We start from the raw sequence: 27,571 nt of genomic DNA, 5'->3' as shown, positions 1-27,571 counted from the left end.
CGGGTTTTTACAACCGATGTTAGTTCTGTAGGCTTCAGCATTTCCGAGTGTACCTGAATGCAACACGGGCCGTAGGCTTCAGCATTTCCGAGTGTACCTGAATGCAACACGGGCCGTTTACAGGCGCGTGCTTGATGACGTATAACAACAACAACACGCTCACTCGTAGGTTGCTAACCGTGGCTAACAAGCTTCAGCTCTCCCGGTGCATGAGATGTCCGTGGTTTGGAAGTATTTCCAAGTGTCACCTCCTAACAGTAAATGTGCGCTTTGCAATGACTGCAAGGCGTTAGTTATGAGAGGAGGAAGCAAGGCGTCTTCCTTTAATACATCACATTTGATCACCCACCTCAAGAAGAATCATGCGGAGTTATACGCTACATCTGTGCAGCAAAGTGATGAAAAGAAGCAACAGCCGACACCGAGAAACAAACTTTTTCTATCGTTCAAGATGCCGGATTCACCAAACTTGTGTAGTTTCTCGAGCCACGTTATGTCTGTATAACGCCCAGTCACAAGTATTTCTCAGACCATTGTTTACCCGGACTGTACAGTGTTATTTACCGTCACGTCGAGAAGGTAATTTCTGGTGCTGTATCCATTAGATCCAATACAGGTTAGCATGTTGAGCTTGACTGCTAATTTATTGATTGTATTATTTGCCAAGTTACAGCTCAGTCGTTCCTCAGTCTGGGAAAAGAAAACTACTACAAGTTTGTTTACTACTCTGGACTGAAGCTATGCATCTTCCTTGTGTTGATGTTGTCTGTAGTGTTGTTTGAGGCAAAATATTCTCTCTAAAAACACAAACAATTAAATGAATGGCACTTTTTTCAATAACTTATTTTGTACAGACTGTGTTTACATTTGAAAAGCCGTGTTGCATCTATGTATGCATCCAGTGGGGCATCACAATAAAATTAGGCATAATGTGTTAATTCCATAATAGGTGATATGTGATGAATTTTGGTGTAAAAAGGCTGCATATATCGGTATCAGGTGATATCGGTATCGGGCGATATCGGTATCGGGTGATATCAGTAATTAAGGGTTGGACAATATCGGAATATCGGATATCGGCAGAAAAGCCAATATCGAGCATCCCTAATTAATTCGATTAAATTTACAGTGCCGATTCATAACGAAAGTTATCTCGGGACACTTTACCTATGGAGTAGGTAAAGGCCGCACTCTACGACTTAATATGGTTTACAAAGACCGAACTATTCTCCCATGACCGACAACCTAGTGCACACGGTGGCAACATAAACCGACTTCCCCTATACGGGCAGGAACGTTGAACAGACCCGGCTCTATGGAGGACGGCCATTGACTGGTTGGGGAGGAAGAAAAAGGAGAAAGAAAGAGAGAAGAGACAGACAGACAAGGACAGACATCCAAAGAGGGAGAGACAACCTGAAATGTTACGATTCGGAACAACCAAGGGATGCAGGAAGGATGGTTTGAGGGATGATAGGGGTCACAGGGGAGTGGGTCGAAGGGGAGGGTTCAGTTGTTGTGGGATGAAGGATGAAAATTGGTCGAAGGGGAGGGCTGAAAGGAGTAGAAGGTGAGAGATGAGGATTGGAAAAGAGTAGCAGGGGAGGGATGGAAAGGAGTAGAAGGGGAGGGATAGGTCATTGCAGGATGAGGGATGAAAGGGGGGTCGAAGGGGAGGGATTGGTTGTTGCGGGATGAGAGATGACGGGGGTCGAAGGGGAGAGATGAAAGGAGTAGAAGGGGAGGAATGAAAGGAGAAGAAGCGGAGGGATGAGGGATGGAGGGGGGGGGGGTCGGGTCGCTCCAGGCCGAAAAGGGAGGGCAAAGGGGAGGAATGAGGAGAGGAGTCAGCCGTTGCGGGATGAACGGAAAGGGAAGGGGAGGGATGAGGGGAGGGATTTAATCTTCCCAGGAAGTAACTGCTGTTGTAACTGGGGTCATGGGGGAGGGGGATAGGTATAGCACAGGAGAAAATGAAGGGCCGGCAGGAGCTGCGGGTACCCAAACAGCTGCCCAGTGGCTTGAGGTTACAGAAAGCGGGGGCGGAGCTCCAGGTGCGGGTGGAGCCAAAGATGCCAGGCGGACTTGAGCAAAAGGAAGGGGAGGAGAAAGGATGCCGGGATGGAGGGATGCATGTGCAGGGATCAGAAGTGCAGCCTGTGGATAAAGGGATTAAAGAAACGAGAAAACATGGGACAAACCAGATACAGGGAGCAGGCACGGCGGGACATATGACCTGGCCCTTGGGGAGGGCTCCGGGAGGCTGTGACGTGATGTCATTGGCGCGCCCGTGAACTCGGAAGTGGGCGGTCGTGTAGATGATGGAGGCGGTGAAGAGCCCAAATGTCGTGGCTTGTTCGTCTCCCTACAGAGAGGGATGGCTCTCCTTAACGACGTGCTGGAGGAGGGAGGCCGCCCAGTCGAAGACGGTTGTAGCATGGGAAGGAGCCAGCAGCCCGCTGCCGGCTCATGGTGGGTATCTGAGGGACGTCAGGAAGGGCAGCCTCCTTATAGAGGACGGCAGTGGCGCTGTCCCAGGTGAGGTACTGGAGGTGAGGGTGATGCCGGTGGAGCTGCCGGACGTGGATTGTTGGACGAAGCCTACCGCGGGACGCAAACAGTGGAATCTGCGGGTTGAGGAACAGCTTGTGGTCCATAACGGAGCAGGCGTGAAGGCAATAAACGGCTTGGAATATGTATTCGGTCGGGTCTAACCGGAACGAACGGCCCTGGAAAACTGAGACGATTGAGAGAGAGTGGCTAAAACACGAATATATATATATATATATATATATATATATATATATATATATATATATAAATGGTTGCACAGGTAGTTGAGTTAGTGAGACACAGGTGTTGGGTTAATGAGACACGGGTTGTTAATTGTAAGGCGTGAGTGGTGGAATTAGTGAAGGGAGAGGGGTATGGTCCTGTTCCTAAGCCTCAGTTAAAGTAACTACATTTGTGGTATGATTTAACAATAATAATAATAATAATAATAATAATAATAACAACACATAAAGGAATAATGATGATAATAAATTGGTTAAATGATTACTTCAGTATTTTTAAACCTTAAACATAGTGTTCATAGACAGTTCATTCTTTGCAGCTTTTTTTGATTTAGTCTAAAAATTATTTAATTGACGTCAAACTGATATCACATATTTTGGGATTATGTAGTGAAAGAAGCAGGTGTACCTAAACATTTTGGCAGCTTAGAACGAACTGATCGACTGTCCTGCAGTTATTACAGACACCTGAACTAACCACAGATGCCTGACTGTCCTGCAGTTATTACAGACACCTGAACTAGCCACAGACGCTGACTGTCCTGCAGTTATTGCAGTCATGTGAACTAACCACAGATGTTCATGGATTTACGGTGGTGTGTCACTGCAGAATGAAAGATTGATGAATGAAACTGCCAATCAGATTATATTTTACTTATTGAGAAGGTGCTGGAATGAAGTTTTGAAATATTGTCACACACACAAACACACACACACACACACACACACACACACACACACACACAGACACACACACACACACACACACACTCCTCACTGCAACCTGTGTGCTGACAGTCTGCAGTGTGTGCGACCAGTTTCGCTCTAACTTCTGGTCTCAGCTAGGAATGTAACGATGTATCTTGAGACACACAGGCTGGCAGCGGTGCAGAGCAAGTTATTACATAAATCATTTCAAGAATAGCTCAATACGCTACGGAGGCTAGTCTGTGGATGTGCCAGTGAAGAGAGATGGAGGATGAACTCAAAGCGGACAGCTGTAGCTGGTGATGGTTCGGAGCAGAGAAGAAATTAGCAGTTAAATTGTTACGTTTTAGTAAGTGGTTCATATTTCCTAACACTGGTTTGATTCTGTAAACAGCACCTCTGCTAACAGAGGCTAAAAATATATATTTTTAAAAGCTGCAATTTCCCAGCGTGGGATCAATAAAGTATTTCTATTCTAGAATGGTATTCATCACATGTACGGGAGAACACAGGCCAAGCCTTAGTTTCTTTAAGTTTCTTTATTAAAAAATATATACATGTTAAGTTTAAATTTTACAAAGAAAAGGAAATGTGCACTGTTTTGCAGTTCATACCTCAGAAATACTCTTCTTCTTCTTTCATTTGAAAAAGAAAAGAGAAGAGAAGTGGACAAATTCTGTTGTCGTGGCGGCCATCCTTCCCCATAAAACAGGAAGTGGTTGTAACTTCAACATACATTCTCCAATATGCCCCAGATTTCTCATGATTCATATGAGTCCAGGCCTGAACACATCTGCATCTCAATATTAAGTCATAAGCATAGCGCCCCCTACTGGTAACAGGAAAAATGACAATTATCAACCGATTTACATGACACCTACATTGTGGGTTCTACACCTGATGCAGAGAAACATGATGCATGTTTTGTGTATGTTGGGTAATGGCATGGCAGCCATTTTGCACTGCCTGCCATAAACAGGAAGTCCCTCTAACTTTAGCACCAATTGCCCAAACTGCACCACATTTCCCAGGGGACAAGTAGAAAACTAAATTGTATACATATGGAATAAGAGGAGTAGTGTTGAATTGGTTATCCAGCTATTTACAAAATGTCAACATTGTTACAGTTTGTGTTGTTTGCAGACAACTTTTTCTCTTATGGAAATTATCTAAAAGAGTTGGCTGAAAATATTGAAAAAGAAATGATAAAACTTAAAAAATGGTTTAATTACAACAAATAATCTTGAAATTGAACAAAAACAAAGTTCATGATATTTGGCAAAAAAGAAAAGAAAAACTCAAGTCACCTTATCCAGTAACAACACAAACATTGAAAGAGTGAATTAAATAAAATTCGTAGGTATATTGTTGGATGAAAATTTAACATGGAAATCACATTTTACTTGTGAAAAACAAAGTATCAAAGAACTTATTCATTTTGGAAAAATACAAATATATTTTACTTCAAACATCAGTGTGCACGAACAACATTAAAACAAATGTGCTTACCTGTTAAAGGTGTAAAACTGGAATTCCCAGGAGGATGAAAAAGTTGTCTGAATATTTTTCAATTTAAAAGATTGTATTTAACAAAACATATTGAATCATATAAACTTGACGAGTAGCTGGATGTAGATATTTTATAAACTGTTAGATAGGTTTAGTATTTAATTTGGCGATAACTGTGCGAGGGTAGGGGAAATCAGGGGAGGTCATCACATGTTTGTATTATGTTGAAAAGGGCAGACGGATAAAAAAAATTGTGTTCTTTTTATCTGCTCCGTTCCATTCATGTAAATGTTTAAATGTACTGTAACTGTGAATTAAATTTATCATTGTGTGTACAATGTAATGAATAGACATTTTTTTAATGAAAGGAACAATTAAATAAAAAAAAATAAAAAAAACTACATGCCAATATTGGCAGACACAGTGGCACCTACTGGCAACAGGAAATCAGACTTATATGAAAAAATGAATCATATTTACATGAAATTATCAATATCTAAAGCACACTGCCGCGAGTGCCGGCGACCAGCCACCTCCCCGACATACACGAGGGCCCGTTCATCGCTGCTTGCAGCTTTAATTCTGTTTATTATGAATATGGGTACTTCCGGTCTGAGTCTGAAGAAAAAGATAATCTTTGAGGCTTAATTACGCTGTTTTAAAAAGCCCTGCCTGACACACGATACAAAGGGAAGTAAAAGTTTAGCAAAATGCGGCATAAACAACATGTTTTACCTTATTAGTGAACTACACATGTCTGTAAACATAATGGGACTGTGTGTTCCACATGGCTACTTAATATTCATGTGGATGGATGAGTGATCATAATGCCTGCAGGCAGTGCAAACCTACCTAATGTGTATATGATGCACCTGGATGCAAGAAATGCAATATGTAAAATAAATGTAACAACAATAGCAGGTCAAGTTCACACCTGGACATTATTTGTCCAACACAGCTGATGTGTCTGGACATGGCTGTTACACAGGAGGTCTGTGTGTTTGAACTGTAGCAGACTGCTGTTGTTTTCAGGTGATTTAAGAAGATAAACAGGAGATCTAAAGAAGGTGCACAGGAGCAAAAAAACATTCTTTGGGCCAGAAGAATGACTGGTCTCATTTCCTTACTGTGTGGAGTGAAGAAGCTTTTTTCCCTCAACATTTGGAATCTTTCACCAGCTTTCAGCCAGCCTTTGTTCCCTGTAGCTTCATTTTGTATCTATCACCACAAGATATTGCCTCCCCTTCTCACACCACATTCTAAGCTCTTTATTAGAGGTGCAGGGAGCTTGTCACACTGCATGCTGACATTTGTGTAAAATATGTGTCATTATCAAATCTATAATATCAAAGCACACTGAAAGGTCTAATTGAAAAAAAAATACATTTTAGAGCTTAAATGAAAATGAACAAAAGCTTGATATGGAAATAGGTAAGGTTCTATCTGTAATGAAATAGAGAATTTTCATGGTCTGGAAGCTGGCATCATGTTAGACAATTTAACCTGTCCTGGGTCTGTCTCAATAAGACACTTGTTGCTGAGTCTGTTGTTGCCGCAGTAATATTGATGGCCCTGGTCATTTTTCAGACGGAAAGCTGTGGTTTGGTTATGGAGCTATATGGCAGTCATATGATATGAATACAATATGAATATTAATCATCAAATGGAATAGACAGAATATGTCTTTTTCCCTTTCCATTAGATCTTTCTATCTGTGCTTCTCCTTGTAACATTTGATGACCATTTTGATCATTTTCCATTTTCAGTCATTAGTCATTTATTTCAATTCAATAAAGAAAAGGAGAGAGAAAGAGAGAAAAGACGGACAAATGGACACATTGAGACAAAGACAGAGAAACTTCCAGTAACTATAATAATATCTATAGTAATGTGAATAGGACTTATATGTTATGGCAGTTAATACAGCAGAATAGTAGAAACAAGCACAGCTAAGGTGATAGATTATAAGAGTAGCAGGAAGCGTCATGCAGAACCACAGCAGCAGGCACCACCACGATCAGCAGAGACCTGTCAGACGACAAAGCACAAACAATTCCGAAGAAGTTGAATTGGTAACATTTATTTATGAAACATGAATGATACAGAGAGGAGAGAAGCTCAGAGTATCAGGAAAAGTATTATCCCCTGGCAGACTAGGCCTATAGCACCATCATTAAGCAGAACAAAATCAACTTGAAAATAACAACATTGCTAAGGGCTCGTAAGCCCTAGCTGTGAGGAAAGTTTTAAGTTTACTCTTAAATATGGGGACAGTGTCGGCCTCCCGAATAACACTTGGGAGTCGGTTCCACAGGAGAGGAGCTTGGTAGCTGAACGCTCTACCTCCCATTCTACTTTTGGAGACTCTAGGAACGACAAGTAGCCCTGCATTCTCAGAGAGCAGCGATCTAGTCAGGTAATACGGTACTATGAGGAACTATTTCTGTTTCTCAGTCAAAGCTTTCAATTGAGCACCTGCATTGAAACTTTTCCTTTTATCCATTTTCAGTTGTCATATCTAACTTTCATTGAGTGATTCAGTAGGGCAGTCTTAAAGTTCTTATCTGGCCAATAAAAATTGTAGATATTTTATTGATTATAGAGATAAATGTAAAATATCTTGCAGTCATTTTCCTCAGAATCCCCATGCTTGCAGCAGAGGTTAGTAATAAAATAAAATAATTACGACAATTTCTAATGATGCAGTTTTTCTTGAGAAACAAACTAATAGCAGACAAACCAAAATTGTTCATACGTTTTTTTTTTATTATAGACAGTGTAAAAAATCTATTTACCAGCATTAAAGGACAGTTCATATATCTAACTCTAGAATATTTGGTATATTGCAAATTATATGAAATGCTGTAAAGATAGAGTTATTAAAAAGAGAGGAAATCTGTTTAACAAAGTAAACTATAAATGTTTTAAATATGTTGTCACTGTAAAGTAGTTTGTTGATCCCAATAGAAAGTTGCAGGTTTTGCACTCACCTGGCACACTTGTTAGATATTAAAATGTATATATGGCAACATAAATATCAGCTTATCTCACTTTTGTCAGACCCGGGCAGGAATGAGGAGGTTCGCAGATCAAAACTGAAATTTATTCTTAAAGCCAAAACATGAGGCACAGAGCCAGAAAACCACAAACAAAAAGTCGCTCCATACAGGACGAAATAACAATTATCTAAGTTAATAAACAAAGTACAAAACAAAGTCGCTCCGTCCAGGAGGAAATACAGACTACAAAGTTAACAATTAAAACACAAAAACAAAGTCGCTCTGACCAGGAGGAATAACAAAAATCAAAGTGAACAAATAGGAACAAAAGCAAAGTCGCTCCGACCAGGAGGAAAAATAAGGGGGAAAAAAGAGCATTCAAAAAGTGTTAAACTTACGATGAGAAAACAGGGAACACAAACAACTGAGCGAGGATACTAAGATCTCTACGACGTGAACAAGGCTGTGACAAAGTTCTGGAAACATTCGACGTAACGGACAAAATATTCTGGCAACAAGACAAGGGAAGACACGGACTATATACACATGAAGGGAGGGGGCCACAGGTGGAAACAATCAAGGATCAGGGAATGACGTCAGACCGGTGACACGAGGAAGGGCAAGTGACCTGGAACGAGAGGAGAGTTACTTTTCAAAATAAAACAGGAAATTCACAAGACAAAAACCCAAAGACAGGACAGACCTCACCGCGGCGTGACAGTACCCCTCCCTCTAGGACCGACTCCTGACGGCCCAGGGCTTTCAGGATGAGCCTGGAAAAAGTCTTGGATAAGACTGGGGTCCATGATGTGGCGAGACGGGATCCACTGTCTTTCCTCTGGCTGACGTGAAAGGTGGGATGAACACGAAGGCTCCGGGACAGGCGAAGCCGGACCGCTGCAGGGCCGACGAGTCTGGTGACCGGAAATGGGCCGACAAATCGTGGTGCCAGTTTTCTGGAGGACATTCTTATTCAGGATAGTTTGATCGCTTTCGTTGCTCCTTCGGTGTCAGCCGAGCTCTCCCCTACGAGGAGGTCTTGAATCGGGGCTGCGAGTCCTTTCAAAAACACATCGTATAGAGCTGTGGCGTTTTCCACCCTCTTTTCACCTTTATCACTGAAGCATGTATGGCGTATGACAGAGATATACCAGTCTAGGAGACAAACTCATAAAGATCAGAGAAGGAAACGTGTGGACTGGATTAAGTTCAGCGAACATTGAGAATAACTCCAACACACAGTCAATCAAGCACCACCAAAAGCGGTGTGTCCCAGCAACGGGAAACCTGAGACTGTTGTGCCCACATCTTTGGGGACCTGGCTCCATATCATACATCCTAGATCGGGCTGCTGACAGAGCGCAGGACTCCGCTGGGATGACTTTATATTTAACGTTACATCGGTGATGCTTGGTGCTCAAAGTAAAAAGTTAATGGATATGGTTAATGTTACATGTCAATTTGTTATTATTAAGATGACGGCCATATGATCTGCCCTGAAAATTAGAGACTAAAACTGCATTTCATTGTGCAACTCTGTGTTGTAACATTACAATGACAATAATTTAATCTCAGTTTGTAAAGGATTTTTGGCCCCATCTGTTGTTGTGAATTTATGTTGACTTGTAAGATTCACACTGTGGCCTAATGACTGTGTTGGTAGAAGCACTTACTTGACCTTTTAATCTAGATCTTGAAAATAATTAATCAAGAAAACCCCACTTTTTCAGACAGAATTCAAGGAAAAAAACCCTGTCTTATATTTGGGCTAACACTGTAATTATAACGAACCTTACTACTATACCGATTTGCTTGCTATACTACGTCTTGTGCTTTCAATATGTGTGTATTCCACAAAATAAATTTGTGGAATACACACAACCATGTGTATTCCACTTTAACCTTGGACAGAGGTGTGGAATGGAATTTTCGGCCAAGGATTTTATTATGTTTGATTCATAATTTGGCAGGATTGGCCACACTAGGCATTTTGGATGATGGCAGACCTCTTCTCTCTCAGAATGCATTCCACTCGGAGAGTGAGAGCATTGCAATTTCACCCCATTAGTCAGAGTGCCAATGCTTGTTTGTCTCTGTCTTTGTCACAGAGAACCAGATCCCTCATGGTTTCCCCACCATAGACATGGGGCCCCAGCTGAAGGTTGTGGAGAGAACACGTACTGCTACAATGCTGTGTGCAGCCAGCGGCAACCCTGATCCTGAGATCTACTGGTTCAAAGACTTCCTGCCTGTGGACATCAGCAGCAGTAATGGGCGCATAAAACAGCTGCGTTCAGGTAAAGCACTCATCACAACTTGCTCACACAGGTGTTAGTAAGTGAAGTAACCTTGAAGGATTTGGTCATGTATGCATCTCTTGGAAAAAGGCGGACATTTACAAAATCATGTCCCATATGAAACCCTCAGCTGAATGGCCTTGTTATACATGAGACTCACACTCACTTGACAGGTTGAGGGGTATGGATGCACAAAAAGTATATCAAGGATAGCTGCAGAGCTCCAGGCTTGGACCTGCCTCCTCCATCGGAGCCCTTGGGTCCCCAACTTGGAGAAAGCAGCGATGCAACAAGTTATTTATCAGGATATGATAGCATGTCCCATAGAACATTAGGAGAAGCCACATGACCTCAACCAATAAGTTCAACCAAGGTCACAAATACGACCTCAATATTTAAATATAGCTGTAACTTAGAAGGTTAGGTAATGTAATTTTAATCATATAGATCAGTGGTCCCCAATCCACGAGCCGTGGACCGGTCAATTGGTACCGGGCTGCCCAAGAAATAATTAATTATTTCCGTTGTATTTATTATCTGAGTCTGAACAATCTTTTATTTTGAAAAATGACTGGATTCTCTCGGTTACATCCCGGCCATTTGAGCACCAAAAATTTTACCTACAAGCTAACAAAATGAGCAGAAAACAGACGTCTTTGGAAAGTTTCTTTTCGAAGGGGAAAAGGGCCAGTGAAGAGACAGAAGAAGAGCCAACTTCCAAAAAAAAGAAAGTTTTTAACAGACAGTACCAGGAGTTCTACTTGAAGTATGGATTTATCGCGACAGGGGATTCCCACAGACCAAGCCCGCTCTGCATGATATACGGCGAACGGCTCTCTAACGAGGCAATGAAGCCTTCAAAGTTGCTTCGCCACCTGGAGACTAAGCACCCTGGATTAAAAAACAAGCCCCTGGAGTATTTTGAAAAAAAAAAACAGGAACACGAAGGACAGAAGAAATTACTGGCGGCCACCACATCAATAAATGCGAATGTGCTGAGAGCATCATACTTGGTGGCTAATTGTATTGCTAAGGCTAAAAAGCCATTCACTATTGGTGAAGAGTTGATCTTGCCCTCCACTAGAGACATTAGCCGTGAACTTCTAGGAGAGGCTGCTGTTAACAAGATAGCACGGGTACCTTTGTCGGCTAGCACTGTGGCTCGGGGCATTGAGGAAATAGCCGAAGACATTGAGAAACAATTGTTGGGGAGGATTAATACGTCACCGTGGTACGCGCTCCAGGTAGACGAATCTACAGATGTTGACAATAAGGCCATACTTCTTGTTTATGTGCGATATCTTTATCAGGAGGATGTCCATGAGGACATGTTGTGTGCACTATCGTTGCCAACCAACACCACAGCCGCAGAACTGTTCAAGTTGCTGGATGGTTATACATCAGGAAAACTGAAATGGCCCTTTTGTGTCGGCATATGCACAGACTGCCATGACCGGACGGCTGTCTGGTTTAACTGCTCGGATTAAGGAGGTTGCACCTGAGTGTGAATCTACGCATTGTATCATTCGCAGGGAAATGCTCAATGAATTAAATCTGTCACTTCAGGGGAAAATGACCACTGTCTTCAAGTTGGCAGATAAAGTAGCTGCATTAAAAGCCAAACTGGATTTGTTGGGACGGCACGTGAACAGAGGCATATTGGACATGTTTCAAACATTAGCGGGGATTTTGAGTGAGACTGAGCCTGAGCCTTCATTCTCCCAGCTGGTGCACGATCACCTGTCTTTGCTTTTAAAAGAGTTCGAGCGCTACTTCTCAACCAAAAAGGACCCACGAACTGGCAAGGGATGGATCCGCGACCCATACATCAACAAACCAGGTGAATCCAGCATGTCTGTGCAAGAAGAAGATCAGCTGCTGGAGATCGCAAACAACGGCGGCTTTAAAAGTAATTTCAAGGCATTAACTCGACCGGTCCGCGGTTATAAAAAGGTTGGGGACCACTGATATATATAACAGGCTTATGTTATGGCAGCAACCTCTCTTCCACAATATGTTGATCGTGGTTGCAATAATGGGGTCATCCCTATGTTCCCTGGGTCCTACATAGGACATAGGACCCTCTAGGAACATAGCACCCGGGAAACATACGTACGCTCCTGCAATGATATAACATTAGATAGATACAGTTTAGTTAGATGTGTTACATATTATGTGCTGCTTAACACTCCGTTACCTCATTTTATATCCCATTTAATATTAAGTTTGTATTGTTTACCTTGCTTCTATCGGTGGAGGTCGTGTGGCTAAGCTTATACTAAGCCTACTTATACAGTGGCATGGATGTGATACAACATAACATAACTTTTCAACAATGTTCAACAAACTCGTGAAGTCATTTTTAGTATGATTATTTTGAAAAACAATCAAAAACCGTGGAAAACTGAATTTACCACATAAAATAGCTACATACAGTAGAGTATGGATAGTTGATTCTTCTAATGGTGACGTTAGCAAGTTAGCTAGTTAGCTAGCTAGCACACATCCCTGTCCCTCCTCTTCTCCTCACTTCTCCTAGTTAGCTTTCGCCATGATTAGAGCTGACTTGAGATGGACGGCTAGCTAGTTAGCTTGCTAAATCCACCATGCTTACATGCTAAAATGAGCTGAACAAAGTTGTCTCAAAGGGGGCCAAAACCTGGAGCTCTGCAGCGGGATACTACTGGTTATATTACTTACAACAAAAGTAATCATCATTAGATGAATTGCAAAATATTTGAAGGCTGAAGTTTTTTCTTCATTTAAAAAAAACACACAATAAGCTAATAATGAACACAACTCATTAAGATTTTGAGCAGGATATCAAAGATATCCGCGGTTGCCTGAACAGCACCTGTGTGGGAACAGTGGTGTAGCAACAGTGCTTCCCACTCCACCGACAATGATGGATGTTAAGGCTGAGGCAGCCATGTGAAGCAGCTCTGTGGGGGGGTGGCCAGGATCCAGAGGGGCACATAGGACCTCTTTCTCCTCAAAAGTAGCCCAGACATCTCAAAGCTCCCCTTTCTCTCACTCTTTAGAAATAGAAATGTTTGCTTCTTGCCAAATGTTGCACCTACACAACATTGGAATGGCTGTCCATGGCCAAACTTTCTTGCGAGCTCTTGCAGCAAGATTAAGAAGCAGATTTCCCATTACTGAGGGCCCGGGGCCCCTCCTGTGGTGTGACTGCTCTCATCTCAACAGAGGCACAGAGGAAAGGCTGAGAGACAGGCTGTAGGATATCATTCGCTTTGAAGTCCATTCTGAGGATTTTCCCAAGTCACTGTCTGGGCCTTTAAGACAAACATGCTATCTATTATTAACCAACTGCTATGGCAATTTGTTTCAATTTGTTTCATCGGGCCCCGTCAACACATGCAGTCCCACAGCAGCCAAACACTGATGGCTGACTTCTTTTAATGAAAAATGTGTCATCCCTATGCCACACAAGGCAAGTGCAATATATAGCTGCACTCTACAATTATTCCATTTATTTGTTACAGTAGAATTATTTTATAGAGGAGTGATTAGATTTGCTCATGAATTAGTTTGTCCTATTAAATTACTTTGATCCATTAAGAAACACTTATAGCTTCATTTTTCAATTTTAGACCTTTGCTCTCCTTTGAAAAAGTGGGAAAAATGTCATCTGGCTTGTGTTAGGCTTCCTCCAGAACTCAACTGTCTGCTAGTCATTACAACCAAAGCTTGTGTTTCGAAGAGTGATGTGACCCAGACCAACGATCGACTCTCTGGATGCTGGACCATACTGGCCCCCAGGATCTGATAGACCAGGGGGATTGGGAAAGAAGATGTGTGCAAAAGGACAAAACTCTTCTGCAGTGAACCAAAAAGTTCATAATTTAGCATCCATATTCAATAACTGTTGTTTACACAGGCTACAGCACCACTATTCACAAGATTTTTTCATTTTTTCTGAGTTCAGAGAACAGAAAACTCCAGTGGCCAATGTGTGGACAAAACTTGACTAAGAAAGGCCCCAGCTGGATTGTTTTTCAGTCATCAGCTCTTAAAGGAGTGCTCCAGTGATTGGTATTGCAACTCAAGAATGTTGGGACTTTCCGAAAAGACGGATAAAAAAATAATGTTAAAATGCAAGCAGCAAAGGCAGATATGTCCTACTCCCCAGAATGAGTTAAGCTGACATTTATTTGTCCTGAGTCATTCAAAGATGTTAATCTCAGTATGTGACTTTCTTCTTTTCGATATGCAAATAATTCCAAACAAAATGAGAAACCAGAGCTGGAAGAAGCTCTGATGTTATTTAGATCTGGTGTTTGGGAGTGTCCAGAATGTTATGATGACCCCTGACTGAGTGAGGGAAATTACGAACACTGTTATCTCTTAAAATTCAAGCAATCCAACATGCTAAACCACTTGCAAACAGTGTCACCTAGGTTAGTCCATCCCAGAGCTTGACCCATATTATAATGTGCTTTCACTTATGCGTCATATAATTGTGCACAAGCTGCAGGGATTATCCATTGTTAGTCACTCTAATTTTGGACGTCCAGGGCTACAAATGAGTTTGGCCGGAGTATCTTCAGCTGGAAGCATAAACTGAAATGCTGGCTCTAATGGTCAAATATCTTCGGCTATGCCGAACACGTAGCCAACCATGACTCCACAACACATACCAAAAAACACATACCACATACATGACAAATCCCAAACCATTTGTACCATTACAGCAATAGATCCAAAACATACTGGATCCAGTTATGCATACACGTTACTTCTGCCTGGTACAGTAAAGAGGACATGTCTCCCAGTATGTAACACAAACTTTCTGTAAAAAAGTGTAGTCTACAAGCCCAAGCCTGGATAATGACATCAGTGATCTCTGACATCACCTAAGGACACATCAGTATGACAGCATCAGGGTTATTTTCTAGGATTTGACAAAGCTCCTCCAGAGTGATAGAAGACATCATACACGTGGTCTTAGAGGCTCAGTTGCACTGGTGGTGCAAACAATCAATAGAGGTCCCCTTTAACAGCCAATCACATTTCCATGGTAAAGGGACTGCATTTAAAAATGATTCAAAGAGCTTTGCAATTTTTGCCTCTTGTTCACCTCTTGTTTAAGTGGTGACAACCCACTCTACCTCCTGAGCCACAGCTGCCCCATCCATGTGATTCTCCTTTTTTTTGTTTTTATTGGCTTGGAAAAGACAAATGCTGGATACAACAGTTGCATTTCACACCACACCCCATCAGTTACTCTAATTCTTAGAGTAGAATAGAATTGATTAGTTCTCTACTGATATATGAGGACTGCCAATCCATTATTTCATGTTTTTTGATGAACACTACTTTAGAAAACAGCCCACACATTGTGAAAATATAATAAAGTCCTATTATTTTTCACAATGAAACCCCAAAACCTGCCATGACACCTGAATTTCATGCTTAAATGGTGTGGGATTCTTGTAGATATGAGAAGGCAGTGGAGGGTCATGGCAGGCCTCAGTATTACCCAGCCAGGTCCTCTGATAGCTGCTGATGTCCCCTTCATCAGACCCCAGGGGCCACACAGCTTCCAGGGCCCCCCTTCTGCTGTCTTTCACCACCTATCTAGGCGGCTTGGTTTATTGTCCAGATCACTGGTATCTGGAAAGTAACCATCCCTACCATTTGCTGCATGTGACCTGATATGCCCAAATGGTGCCAGTAATTAGAGATGACCTACACCAGGGACATTATTAAAGGACCAGTTTTAAGCAGGAAATGTCACTGATGTGTGTCTGTACTCAATAGCAGCTAGCAGCAAAGTTAATTTTGTAAGATGGCAGCTTGTGTTCTTATCTGCCGTGTTATAGCAGGATGCAAGAGAAATCCTTTGGGTTTAAACCAAAACAGGCCTGCTGTTGGTGGATGAGGGGTCAAGTGATTGGTACCAGGTGCTGTCAGGGTAAAAATGCAGGTGTGGGGTATAAGTAAACTTTATGATCACAACAGGATGCCAGGTCTGTGGAGGAAATAGCCAGGTGTGTACGCAAAAAAGCACCACCTGAAAATAAATAAGCAGGTGCACAAATGACACATTAGCAGAAGTTGAGGAATTAATTTACTTCATTATGGAAACAATCTGTGCTCATGAAGAGCGTGTGGGAAAATAACACACATTTGTTCAGAAGAAAGATTACATTTTGCAGAGCTGCCATTCAGGAAATTGATTTGAAATTAAAAAAATTATCAGCAAGTAAATTTATCACTATTAAACATTAAATATTACCATACATATTTATGGAAATGTTATTTAAACAGGGCGAGAATACAGTAGCAGTCACTTTGTTCTCTGTGTTTTCCCTCTCTTTGCTCTCCTGCCATTCTTGTCTTTCTCTGTTTCACATTTTCTCTTTATGCTAATGGTTATCTCTGATCTTATTTTCATTCAAATTACCTCACCAGGTGGTACACCAATCAGAGGTAAGAATGTTGGGAACAGTAAACGTCTACTCATTCTCCCGCCCTCCTCACTGTCCCCTCTCCTCCATCATCTGTGTCCTTCTCCTTCTCCTGTCACTTCACAATGTTCCATTTCCAGCTCTCTGTCCACTTGCTCTGCCTTCACAACATTCTTCAGAAGCGTGGATGGTCTTGGAAGAGATTCAAACAATAGACAGGTCACACCTGCTAGTTACAGTGTTCTCAGTTCAAACCACTCATAAAAGCTGACTTCAACAACTTACCAAGTGACGTTCCTGTTAGCTAACAGGCAGCAGTGGGCTACCAAATGGTTAGAACTGTGCTAACAAATAGCAATACAATCGAGACAAAATAACTAAAATGTATCCGTTAAATTATTTCATGAGCAGATCAGAGCAAATAAATGTCTACTGGGTAGATTAACTTCCCATCAGTTGTTTTCACACATGCTGTCTCATGTTTGGTGCCGTTGGTTTCATCTCAGTAAAGTGGTCTGTGGTTCACCTCTCCCTGTTGGAATTAGTTTAGAGTTATATAATGTAATGCTAGATATGACTGATAACAATCACTTGCACATTTGTTTGTGTTATTGGTAAGTATTAATACTCCTGCCTGTGCTATTATTCCAATACTAGTTTATTTATTGCCTGGTGTAACAAGAATGTTTTGATGAAGGCCACTGTCTCCCCTCTTGCTGGTATCATATGCGTGAAACTCTCCAACCTGGCAACCCTGGGCTTCCTGAGAGCTGTCAATCAAAGTCCAGTGGTTTCGCCCGCAAAGTGTCAAAATCTTTCTCCGTGGGCGTAGAAAGCACTCCACGAGCGAGCCAAAAGCACTCCACGAGCGAGCTGAGCGGCCTCTCTGGCAAGTGTATAATGTGACCACGAGCACAGAAATAACCCTCGAGCAGCAAGTGAGAGCAGATCCTGTTGAGCTCAACGGATTCAAATCTGCTCACGATGGGTAATATCTGTGTGTGTGAAATCAAATACATCGCTCGTGAGTCATTGTTTTGTGCCCGGAAATTTTAAACCAACTTAAGCTCCATAAGGAACAGTGTGAAAGGCACACTGAGAACACAGTTGCATATCAACCCACACTGTAATGAACATCTTTAAGAGACAAACTGCTGCTGCATTCTGATATACCTGTCTTGCATGTTATCAGGACAAGGACAACAACTTAGAAGAGACGAGATATTTTGGATCTGTTCTACCGCACAGTATGGCTCGGCTTTTTTTTTTGGTTTTTCATTTGCAAAAGTAGTGGATAGTACGTGGCACCTGTTAATTTTTTTAGTACTGCCTCAGTCAAGGTTCCAAGCAAGCTGAGCAAATTCTACGGTGGAGTTTAACGTGTGCTGTAAGATTCAACTGATGTTTATACATGAGGAGAGAGAAGACATTTTTAAAAGTATTAAGTTACTGCTGATGAAAACCCAACATTTCTTAATTTAGCTGGGTTAGCTGATTTATGTCAGCTTCTAAATAGCAACCGCAAAAGGTGTGTCGTAACAGAAATGTCTGTATCAATACCCTATATATTCCTATATTTAGGTACATTACCTACTGATGGACTTCAGTGCTGACACTGGTACCTTTTCTCAGACAACAGCAGCACATACAGCTCCAGATTATATGAAAGTGACATCCATAACACAGGATTCACTCTGAGTGGTTTCTGTTACATGAAAAATACTTCACACACAGCTACAATAGAGCTGTAGCCCCAAAAAGGGCGCACTCACACTGTTCATCCTTGCCGTGCCCAAGCACGTTTCACGGCTAAAGTCTAGTTCATTTGACCAGTGTGAGTGCAACCGTACCGCGCCTAGGAGCATTTAAAACAATGGCGGCGAAAGGTTCGCGTTGGTGTAATGCGGAGGTGGAGTGTTTACAGCAGATTTGTACAAGACGCACAAAAACTCCGAGGTCAGGTGGTCTATGTAAAGATTTGTAAACAAAGCGACGCATCGCGATGACGTCAATCAATGCGTGTGACGTGTTATGGCGTGATGACGTATAGGCAGCAAGAAGCATTCGCGCGAGGCCCAGGTAGTGGTACACCCAGTGTTGTTTGATCTGCTTTGCTTTCACAACACAAAGGAAATTTACCAGAATCGGATTTGAAGTGGACCCAGACCTGCCTCAGGTGGTCTCAGTCCAGTTGTTTCGTCCAGACCACAGTACAAACCCAACAGAATGGACAAACTGCACCAAACAGGTTAGATGTGGAAGCGACCTAAACCAAACCATATTGAAACACATCTGAACGTTTATCTCAGCATCACTCAGTTCTCCATATTGCTGCCTAGGTCATGTCATATAAGATAATTTACCTCTTGAACAATTACTGATCTGCAAAGTGGTTGTCTTTAAGGTGTAAAGGTTCAACCTCTGTGTCTGCATGCTGCTTTTGGAAGCTGCAGAGAGGGAATAATATTATTCTGTTATTGAAGGCTCAATGTCTGAAGGGCAAAGTTAGTTCCATCAGCTTCTAACATTTTATTTAAGGCTTCATTGTCTTCATCTGTAAGAAGATACACCTCCTCTGGCAGCACTGATTAACCTTTTTAGGCCAAGTGCATAAAAAGGCATCTATTTGCAATTCTCAGGAGAGAATGAAGCCTCTGCCATGTAAAGGTGATAAATGTGCAATGAGATAGACAATCATCACAGAATGGAATGCTGTGAAAAAATTGAAAAAGATATTCAGCTGCTGCTGCTGCACATCCTACACTTCAACACTCAACAGTATGAAGATTGGTCTACAGTCTCCTGGACTGACTGTGGGATAAAAAAATTAAGATACACAGCTCTTTCATTATCATTTAGACATGATGTTGTGCTATATGTAGGAAAAAGGCTTATCTGCATGGTTTGTGTGTGTGTGAGTGAGTGAGTGAGTGAGTGAGAGAGAGAGAGAGAGAGAGAGAGAGAGAGAGAGAGAGAGAGAGAGAGAGAGAGAGAGAGAGAGAGAGAGAGAGAGAGAGAGAGAGAGAGAGAGAGAGAGAGAGAGAGAGAGAGGAGATGGAGGGATGTCTCTACACATACATTGTTTTAACCGCAGGTTGTTTTCTTTCTGAAATGTTTCTTAACATTGTGTTATACATCCATCCCATGTTGCATTTCAGGATTGCATTCTGAAAAATGTACATTGTTAACCTTTTATTTGTTATTGTCCACTGCAAAACTGCATGATGTATGTCACATTCACAGCCAATATATGATATCGCCTAGTCACTTAAAATGCATTCATGTTTTCTATCTCAAACCTAACCTCTCTACTGACAACTGAATATGAAAATGTTTGTATAAATGCTTGTTCTAGAATCAATGAATTGAAATCATGGAGCCAGGTATGTTTTGTCTGTTTTCCTCCCAAAATAAAAGGTTCTTGAGTCAACTTAAAGTAAAATCCCGGTGTAAAATCATCCCAGGCTCTTTTAAGGCAAATACACTCATCAAATAAGCCATCGAGACATTTTGTTTTGTGCACGAACCTAGAAATCCGGGACAAACGCTAACAGTCTCTAACAGCCAAATGCAGCTAATACGGATTAGCTTGGGGCGGCAAGTTGAACGCAATAAAACTTATTTAACCACTAATATTGCTCCAAATAACACCAAACCTCTGCAGTAACATGTTAAGAGTCCTTTCACATTAACTGAAGCATCAACAACGTAGTTAGTGAACCCGGAATTTATTAGTGAGTGTTTTAAAGACTTACCTACTGGCCCCCGGCTTTTAAGATTTTGGATTTAACCAATCCAATGTCTTTAATTCATTCAACATTCCATCTTATTGCATGTTTCTGTCTGCATGTTCTCATGTTGTGAGACACAGGGAATGTCCAAAACAATGTTTAGAGTACCCTGAGAATTTCAGACACTCTTCTGAAAGCTATTGGGACAATATCTTCTCCACAATGGTTCTTGATTTGTGAGGGCTTTTGATCGACATTCAAAATCCAAAATTAACCACGGACTGTCACTACGGAATAACATTATGCAGCAATCAAAACCATCCTGGTTACCAGAAAAAAAATGTTTGCATTGCTTGTTTCTGCAAACCACAGAAATGTTTAACGTATTTAACGTCCTTGGCACCCTTTTTTATGTTTCTGCAAAGTATCAGCTATTAACTGACTGAATCCACTGGCTATCATAGTTTATATATGAATGGTTGGGCCAAACACACACCGAATTTTGAGACTGTGATTCTTGTCCTATTATATTTCAAAGTTAAACTTAATTACACCACAATTTTCCTAAACCTAATCAAGTAGTTGGCTTTAAACGTATTACGACTTTAATGTTTTGATTTATTTGATCCAGGTGGTGTTATCAGCACATATAGCAACTATTAACTGTTTCATACAGTGTATATAAAATGTAATGCTTATTTGAAACATCTGAGCCAGTGAGCACCTAGATCAGTCAATTTCCATCATGCATTAAAGCATAAAGCTGGTGGTATTTTTATTGTCAACAACTTCCCTTTAAATACACCAACAATGTGTGAACTGTGTTTGAATAATTTCTCTTCCCGCTCTGTGGCTCTGAGCCCCAAGCCCAATGCTGCTAAAAAATGGCTCACAAATATTACTTTTCATCCAAAAAAGGTAACTAATTTTTCAATAGCCATATGCTAGATGCTCTTAGACTATTTTCAGTTCAAGATTAATATACATGCTGGAGTGACTATTTATGTAATCCAGTTCAAGAACAAGGAACATGAAGAACATCACCAACATCATTAGTGTGACAGAAATTAAATTGGATAGAAAGGACATTTCCATTCAAGTCAGCGTTGAGTGGTCAGAGTGGAGGCCATTTTTTTGTGTACTGTATTTTCTGTGACCAGTGTGGTGTAGGGGCACGGAGGAGTTAGCAAGCTACTACCTAGCCGTCCACTGGTTGGTTACTGGCTTGCTGGTTCTGCCAAGTTTTCATGCTGCATTGGCTATAGAATATGAGCCAAACAGCAGAAAACGGTCCTCAGACCCTCTGCTGCTGTGTCTAACAGTCTGTCATCCTCACTCCAAGCCATTCTGGAGAACGTCTCCTGCGCTGCAGCCAAGCCCCCATCACAGCGACTTCCTGGTTGATCCAGTCAGTGCCAAAAACGTCAGTTCTCCGAGTGTCCACTAGGAACAGGTTTCATAATAGAGCAGTTCCCCATTGCCCCAATATTAAACAGGTTTGACAGATACATTAAATACAGTCTATGACTACAACGCACTGTATAGCTCCACTGACATGTGTCACCATGACAACTGACAACAATCACCATTTTGTTTTGTTTTAGTCAAATTTACACGGCAAAGGGCTCAATGCCCTTTCTCTCCAATTTCATTTCTATGGTGTGACACGACAACAAATAATGAGCAAGTTGTACAGACTTCCTGGACTATGTCAAATAAACCTGATCATTTGGTCATCAACATTAATAATTAGATTAGTAATTAGTGTAGGCCTCCAAATAAAAATGATTTATTTTTTCTTTGGTATGGAATGACAATCTGTTTAGAATTTGGGTTTATTTAGGAACGAATATGGACAGCTAAGGACTATTGTCTTTGTCTCTGTGTGAATCCGATTACTCCACCCCCATTTCTGGGGGCGTGTGTTTTTTGAATGTGCGTTATGCAGACCTGAACTCTGACATTTTGGCCTCCCTCACTAGGAGCACTTCAGATTGAGAACAGCGAGGAGTCGGACCAGGGCAAGTACGAGTGTGTGGCAGTCAACAGCGCTGGGACTCGCTACTCTGCCCCGGCTAACCTTTATGTTCGAGGTAAGATCCCTTTTGACGTCGCCTGACCCCTCCTTGCTGCCATTCAGGTTGCCTCCTCCAACAGTGCGGTGTACTCTTGCCACCTCCTCTGCACCAATGCTCTGCCTCCTGACTGCTAATAGGGAAACTCGCCAGATTCAGCTGCAGTGAAAGTCAATCTTGGTGATGCCCGTCTGGTCATTGCTGTCACTCTGTCATTTCCTGCTCTCTCTATCCTCCTTTCTGTCTTGTCTTTGTCTAGTTTTTAGGTCCAATGCCCTGTTTGTTTGCTTGACCTGCCTAACCTTGTGGTGGGGTGGGAGGGTGTTGACTCATCAGGGTGAAAGAGAGGTTGGCTACGGTTTTTCCGGTTTGTTTTGAGGAGATGGAGGTTTACATGTGGAGTTTTGCTACAAAGAGAAGCTGACACCATTAGCCATTGTACATCCAGACATGAAATTTCCCCAAAGCGGGCTCCAGTCGACTGGATGTGCTGTAACAAAAGCCAGCAGGGTGAAAGCATGCCCCAGGACTTCTCATAAGTAGGCCGTGTCTACAAACACGTCAGTCTTCACCAATATCAGGTTCTCAAAGGCAATTTTCAAAGCATAGGGGTGATTCATTACTGCTTTAGTCTCTTGTTCATTTGACATTTTCATTGACAATGCTCTTTGATGAAGGTTCCCTTTTAACAAAGTGTCAATGCTTCTGCATGCTAAATACATTTAAGATCTACCTAATCTTTGGTGTGGATTTACTCGAGCTGTTTTACAATATTTTCTGATATTTTGAGCATTTCTTCATAATTCAGGGCTATTGGCCCATTGTCACAAATTCCATTATAACCTCTTGTCTTAGCCCTAAAGAACATGTAATGCCATACTTACATATTTGAAGGTGTTGACTTTTTTCATGTCTATTGTAAAACCATATTCTCATCAACGGGCGACCGGAAGATGACCATGACAGATAAATTTAGGCAACAAAATGTTAAGATTAGAAAAAAGTTTTTGCTAAAAATTTTGGGGACATTAACACTGGTACCTCAGATCCTGTGTTTTGGGACCCATCCCCGAAACACCGACCTCACCCTAACCACCTACGATGCTCATTTCCCTCTTTGCTCCGGGCATAACTTCTACAGTAATTAATACGTGGGTTACATACAAATTCCAGTGCATTACATGGTTGTTATACTGTATGTGCAAACAGTGAATGGGGACAGTCTGATCACATGCCATGTGTACGATGAAATCATTTTTAATTGCTGTAACCATTGATGAAGCAATACCTTCAAAGAACATCGACATAAGAAATGAGACAAAATCTTAGCAAACATTTTTAAATCTTAACCAAAACTAATACATTGCTTCAGCCGATGTTGCATGGAGTGATTGTCTTTATGCTAGAAGTTGTAAGTGGGTTACAACAAACAAACCTTCATGCTACTGCTAGTAACTGCTAACTTCTTTGAAATGGCCCTATAAACCTCACTCACTCACTCACTCACTCACTCACTCACTCACTCACTCACTCACTCACTCACTCACTCACTCACTCACTCACTCACTCACTCACTCACTCACTCACTCACTCACTCACTCACTCACTCACTCACTCACTCACTCACTCTTGACAGAAGAGGAAGAGAAACCCTGCCCGGAGGCAGCCCGGGGCCCCCGTCTGGAGCCAGGCCCAGACGGAGGGCTCGCCAGCAAGCGCCTGGTGACCGGGTTTGCCATGGAGCCCGGCCGGGCACAGCCCGAAAAAGTGACGTGGCGACTCCCTTCTCTCCATCAGGTGGGCCCACCACTCGCAGGAGGAACCGCTGGGGTCGGTTACGCTGCTGCACAGGTGGCAGTGAAGGTGAGGGGCCTCGACAGACCAGACACGGGCCGCAGAGGCTGGCTCTGGGGACGTGGAATGTCACCTCTCTGTCGGGGAAGGAGCCAGAGCTTGTGCGGGAGTTGGAGCGCTACCACTTAGATCTGGTAGGGCTTACATCCACACACAGTCTCGGTTCTGGAACCGTACTCCTGGATAGGGGTTGGACCCTATTCTTCTCTGGAATTGCCCAGGGTGTGAGGCGCCAGGCGGGTGTGGGGATACTCACAAACCCCCGGCTGAGCGCCGCGGTATTGGAGTTTACCCCGGTGGACGAGAGGGTCGCCTCCTTACGCCTGCGGTTGGTAAGGGGAAAACTCTGACTGTTGTTTGTGCATATGCACCGAACAGCAGTTCAGAGTATTTGGCCTTCTTGGAGACCCTGAATGGAGTCCTGCATGGGGCTCCAGTAGTGGACTCCATAGTTCTGCTGGGAGACTTTAACGCCCACGCGGGCAATGATGGAGACACCTGGAGAGGCATGATTAGGAGGAACGGCCTCCCTGATCTAAATCCGAGCGGTCGTCTGTTATTAGACTTCTGTGCTAGTCAACTAGTGAACTGGGAGCGTCTGTAGGAGGCCCCTGTCCGAGAGATCTTCAACTCACACCTCCGGCGGAGCTTTTCTGGCATCCCTGTGGAGGTTGGGGGCATTGCCGAAGCTTCCATTGCCGAAGCTGCAGCGGTGAGCTGTGGCCTCAAGGTCTTAGTTGCCTCAAGGGGCGGTAAACCTAGAACACTGTGGTAGACACCTGTGGTCATGGAAGCTGTCCGACTGAAGAAGGAGGCCTTCCTGGGTATGTTATCCCAGAAGACTCCGTAGGAAGTTGCAAGGTACCGACAGGCCAGAAGGGCTGCAGCCTCTGCTGTGTCAGAGGCAAAGCAGCGGGTGTGGGAGGAGTTTGGAGAAGTCATGGAGAAGGACTTTCGGGCGGCACCAAGGTGCTTCTGGAAAACCATTTGACATCTCAGGTGGGGGAAAAGGGGAACCGTCAAAGCTGTTTACAGTAAGGACGGGACGCTGGTGACCTCAGCCGATGAGGTAATCAGGCAGTGGAAGGAGCACTTTGAGGAACTCAACTGGGGTTGCAGTTTGGTGGCCTGAGGATCTCGTCTCTGCTTTTTCCAGATGATGTGGTCCTGATGGCATTGTCAGTCAGTGACCTTCAGCACTCAATGGATCATTTCGCAGCCGAGTTTTAAACGGCTGGGATGAGGATCGAAATGGGTTTTCTCAGGAGGGTGGCTGGAGTCTCCCTTAGAGATAGGGTGAGAAGTTCAGCCACCCGTGAGGAACTCGGAGTAGAACCGCTGCTCCTTTGTGTTGAATGGAGCCCGTTGAGGTGGTTCGGGCATCTAGTAAGGATGCCCCCTGGGTGCCTCCTTAGGGAGGTGTTCCAGGCACGTCCAGCTGGGAGGAGGCCTCGAGGAAGACCCAGGACTAGGTGGAGAGATTATATCTCCACACTGGTTTGGGAACACCTCAGGATCCCCCAGTTAGAGCTGGTTAATGTGGCCCGGGAAAGGAAAGTTTGGGGTCCCCTGCTAAAGCTGCTGCCCCCGCGACCCGACTCTGGATAAGCGGTTGAAGATGAGATGAGATGAATAAATCCAGTTATTAAAGGTTGAATATGGAGAATGAGCAAAGCACTGGCATCTAGTGTCTCAAGATTGTGGTCGCAACAACACGTGTGTCAAGCAATCAGCCTGCTCCATGTCAAATGATGAATCATACAGGGTAACCACTTATTTGGACTAATCAATTAATTTGACAATAGTATTTAACGTTAGCCTTCAACTGAAAGTCTTGCTTTGAGTGGTGAGTAATAAATTAGCTAGCTTGTTTCTGTAGCAACAACAGACAACCCTGGCAACCTGCAATGCCAAACGCTATTGGCTGTTACAATGGAAACAAAACGGGACAGAACAGAAAGTCATTATCAAACCCGTAAAACATGTTCAAAATATTAATTTAATTAAACTAAATTTTAAATTTTAAATATAGCTTTACAAAAAGATTCTACATATTCAACCTTTAACTACAGTGACCAGTGACCCGGAAAAATATGCTGACAATACACAGACCTAATGAAAATACAAACTTACAGGCCAGGCAAGCACACTTGAAATCACTGAAATCTGTGTGTGAGTGTGTGTGTCTGGGATATGTGTGGGCAGATGTACAGATGCATCCCTTTGCCATTAAATGATCCCAGAGTGCTTACAGCCAATAGGAAATTGCCTTTGAGAACAAAAAAAACCCTCTCTCTAGATATTTTCTTCTTCTCCAAATCTCAACTTTTTATGCAAGAAGCATCCCCACAAAGCAAACAGAGCCGTAGCCAACAAAGTCAGATGAAGAAGTGTATGATTTGTTATTTCTGCTTCTCCTTTCAAGGTTCCTGTCTTTGTTGCTTTAACGTTTAACATTTCCAGGTGTGCTGGTAGCTCTGAGCTTCTTTGCTCCAGTGCACAGTCCCTCCTTCATGTGTCACTCATATACACATACTGTATATGTTTCTGTTCATCTCTCAAATGCTTATCCTTCTATCTTCACATGATGGCAGCTGTTTTCCATTGTCCACTGCTTTGATTGCACTGTTTCTGGACATGAGAGAAAGTGTTTGAAGTTCGCTCTATTGTTGTGAGAGGATGTGTTTAAGGATGTTGTTCATATATGGATGGACTTGTACTTATATAGCGCCTTTCTAGTCTTCTGACTACTCAAGGCGCTTTCACAGTGTTTGTCACATTCACCCATTCACACAGACATTCACACTGATGGCAGTGGACATCTACATACCATCTAATCTAACCATTCACACCACATTTACACACCCATGCGCAGCACGGGGAGCAATTCGGGGTCCAGTGTCTTGCCCAAGGAAACTTCGACATGTGGACCGGGGGAGGTGGGGATCGAACCACCAATCTCTCGAATGGAGGACGACCCACTCGGTCACTGAGCCACAGTCACCCCATATACAACACTTTTAGCCGTTAGAAGATTAGAATAGTAAATAGTTTTCCCCAGTGCCGGATGATATCATTTTAACACACTAATTACATTTATAAAAGGCTCCATGATAACAGTTTAGTAAAGAATGTATATATTCTATATTTGAAATCTGAGAAAATTACA

The 27,571-nt window shown here is 42.6% G+C and overlaps 1 protein-coding gene across 1 annotated transcript in view; it reads left to right on the top strand.

Annotated features, from left to right (window-relative positions):
- ptprfa (protein tyrosine phosphatase receptor type Fa) overlaps positions 1 to 27,571 on the top strand; it is a gene marked incomplete at its 5' end in the record, with an annotated part of 414,741 nt that overhangs the window by 84,111 nt on the left and 303,059 nt on the right. The window contains 2 exons of the mRNA XM_083911493.1: positions 10,120 to 10,308; positions 22,456 to 22,566. Of these exons, the coding sequence (XP_083767619.1) occupies positions 10,120 to 10,308; positions 22,456 to 22,566 (300 nt within the window). The remainder of the gene's footprint in view (positions 1 to 10,119; positions 10,309 to 22,455; positions 22,567 to 27,571) is intronic.

The sequence above is a fragment of the Echiichthys vipera genome (assembly GCF_963691815.1).
Source record: "Echiichthys vipera genome assembly, chromosome: 3".
Taxonomy (NCBI): Eukaryota; Metazoa; Chordata; class Actinopteri; order Perciformes; family Trachinidae; genus Echiichthys; species Echiichthys vipera.
This window is presented reverse-complemented; position numbering and strand designations above follow the sequence as displayed.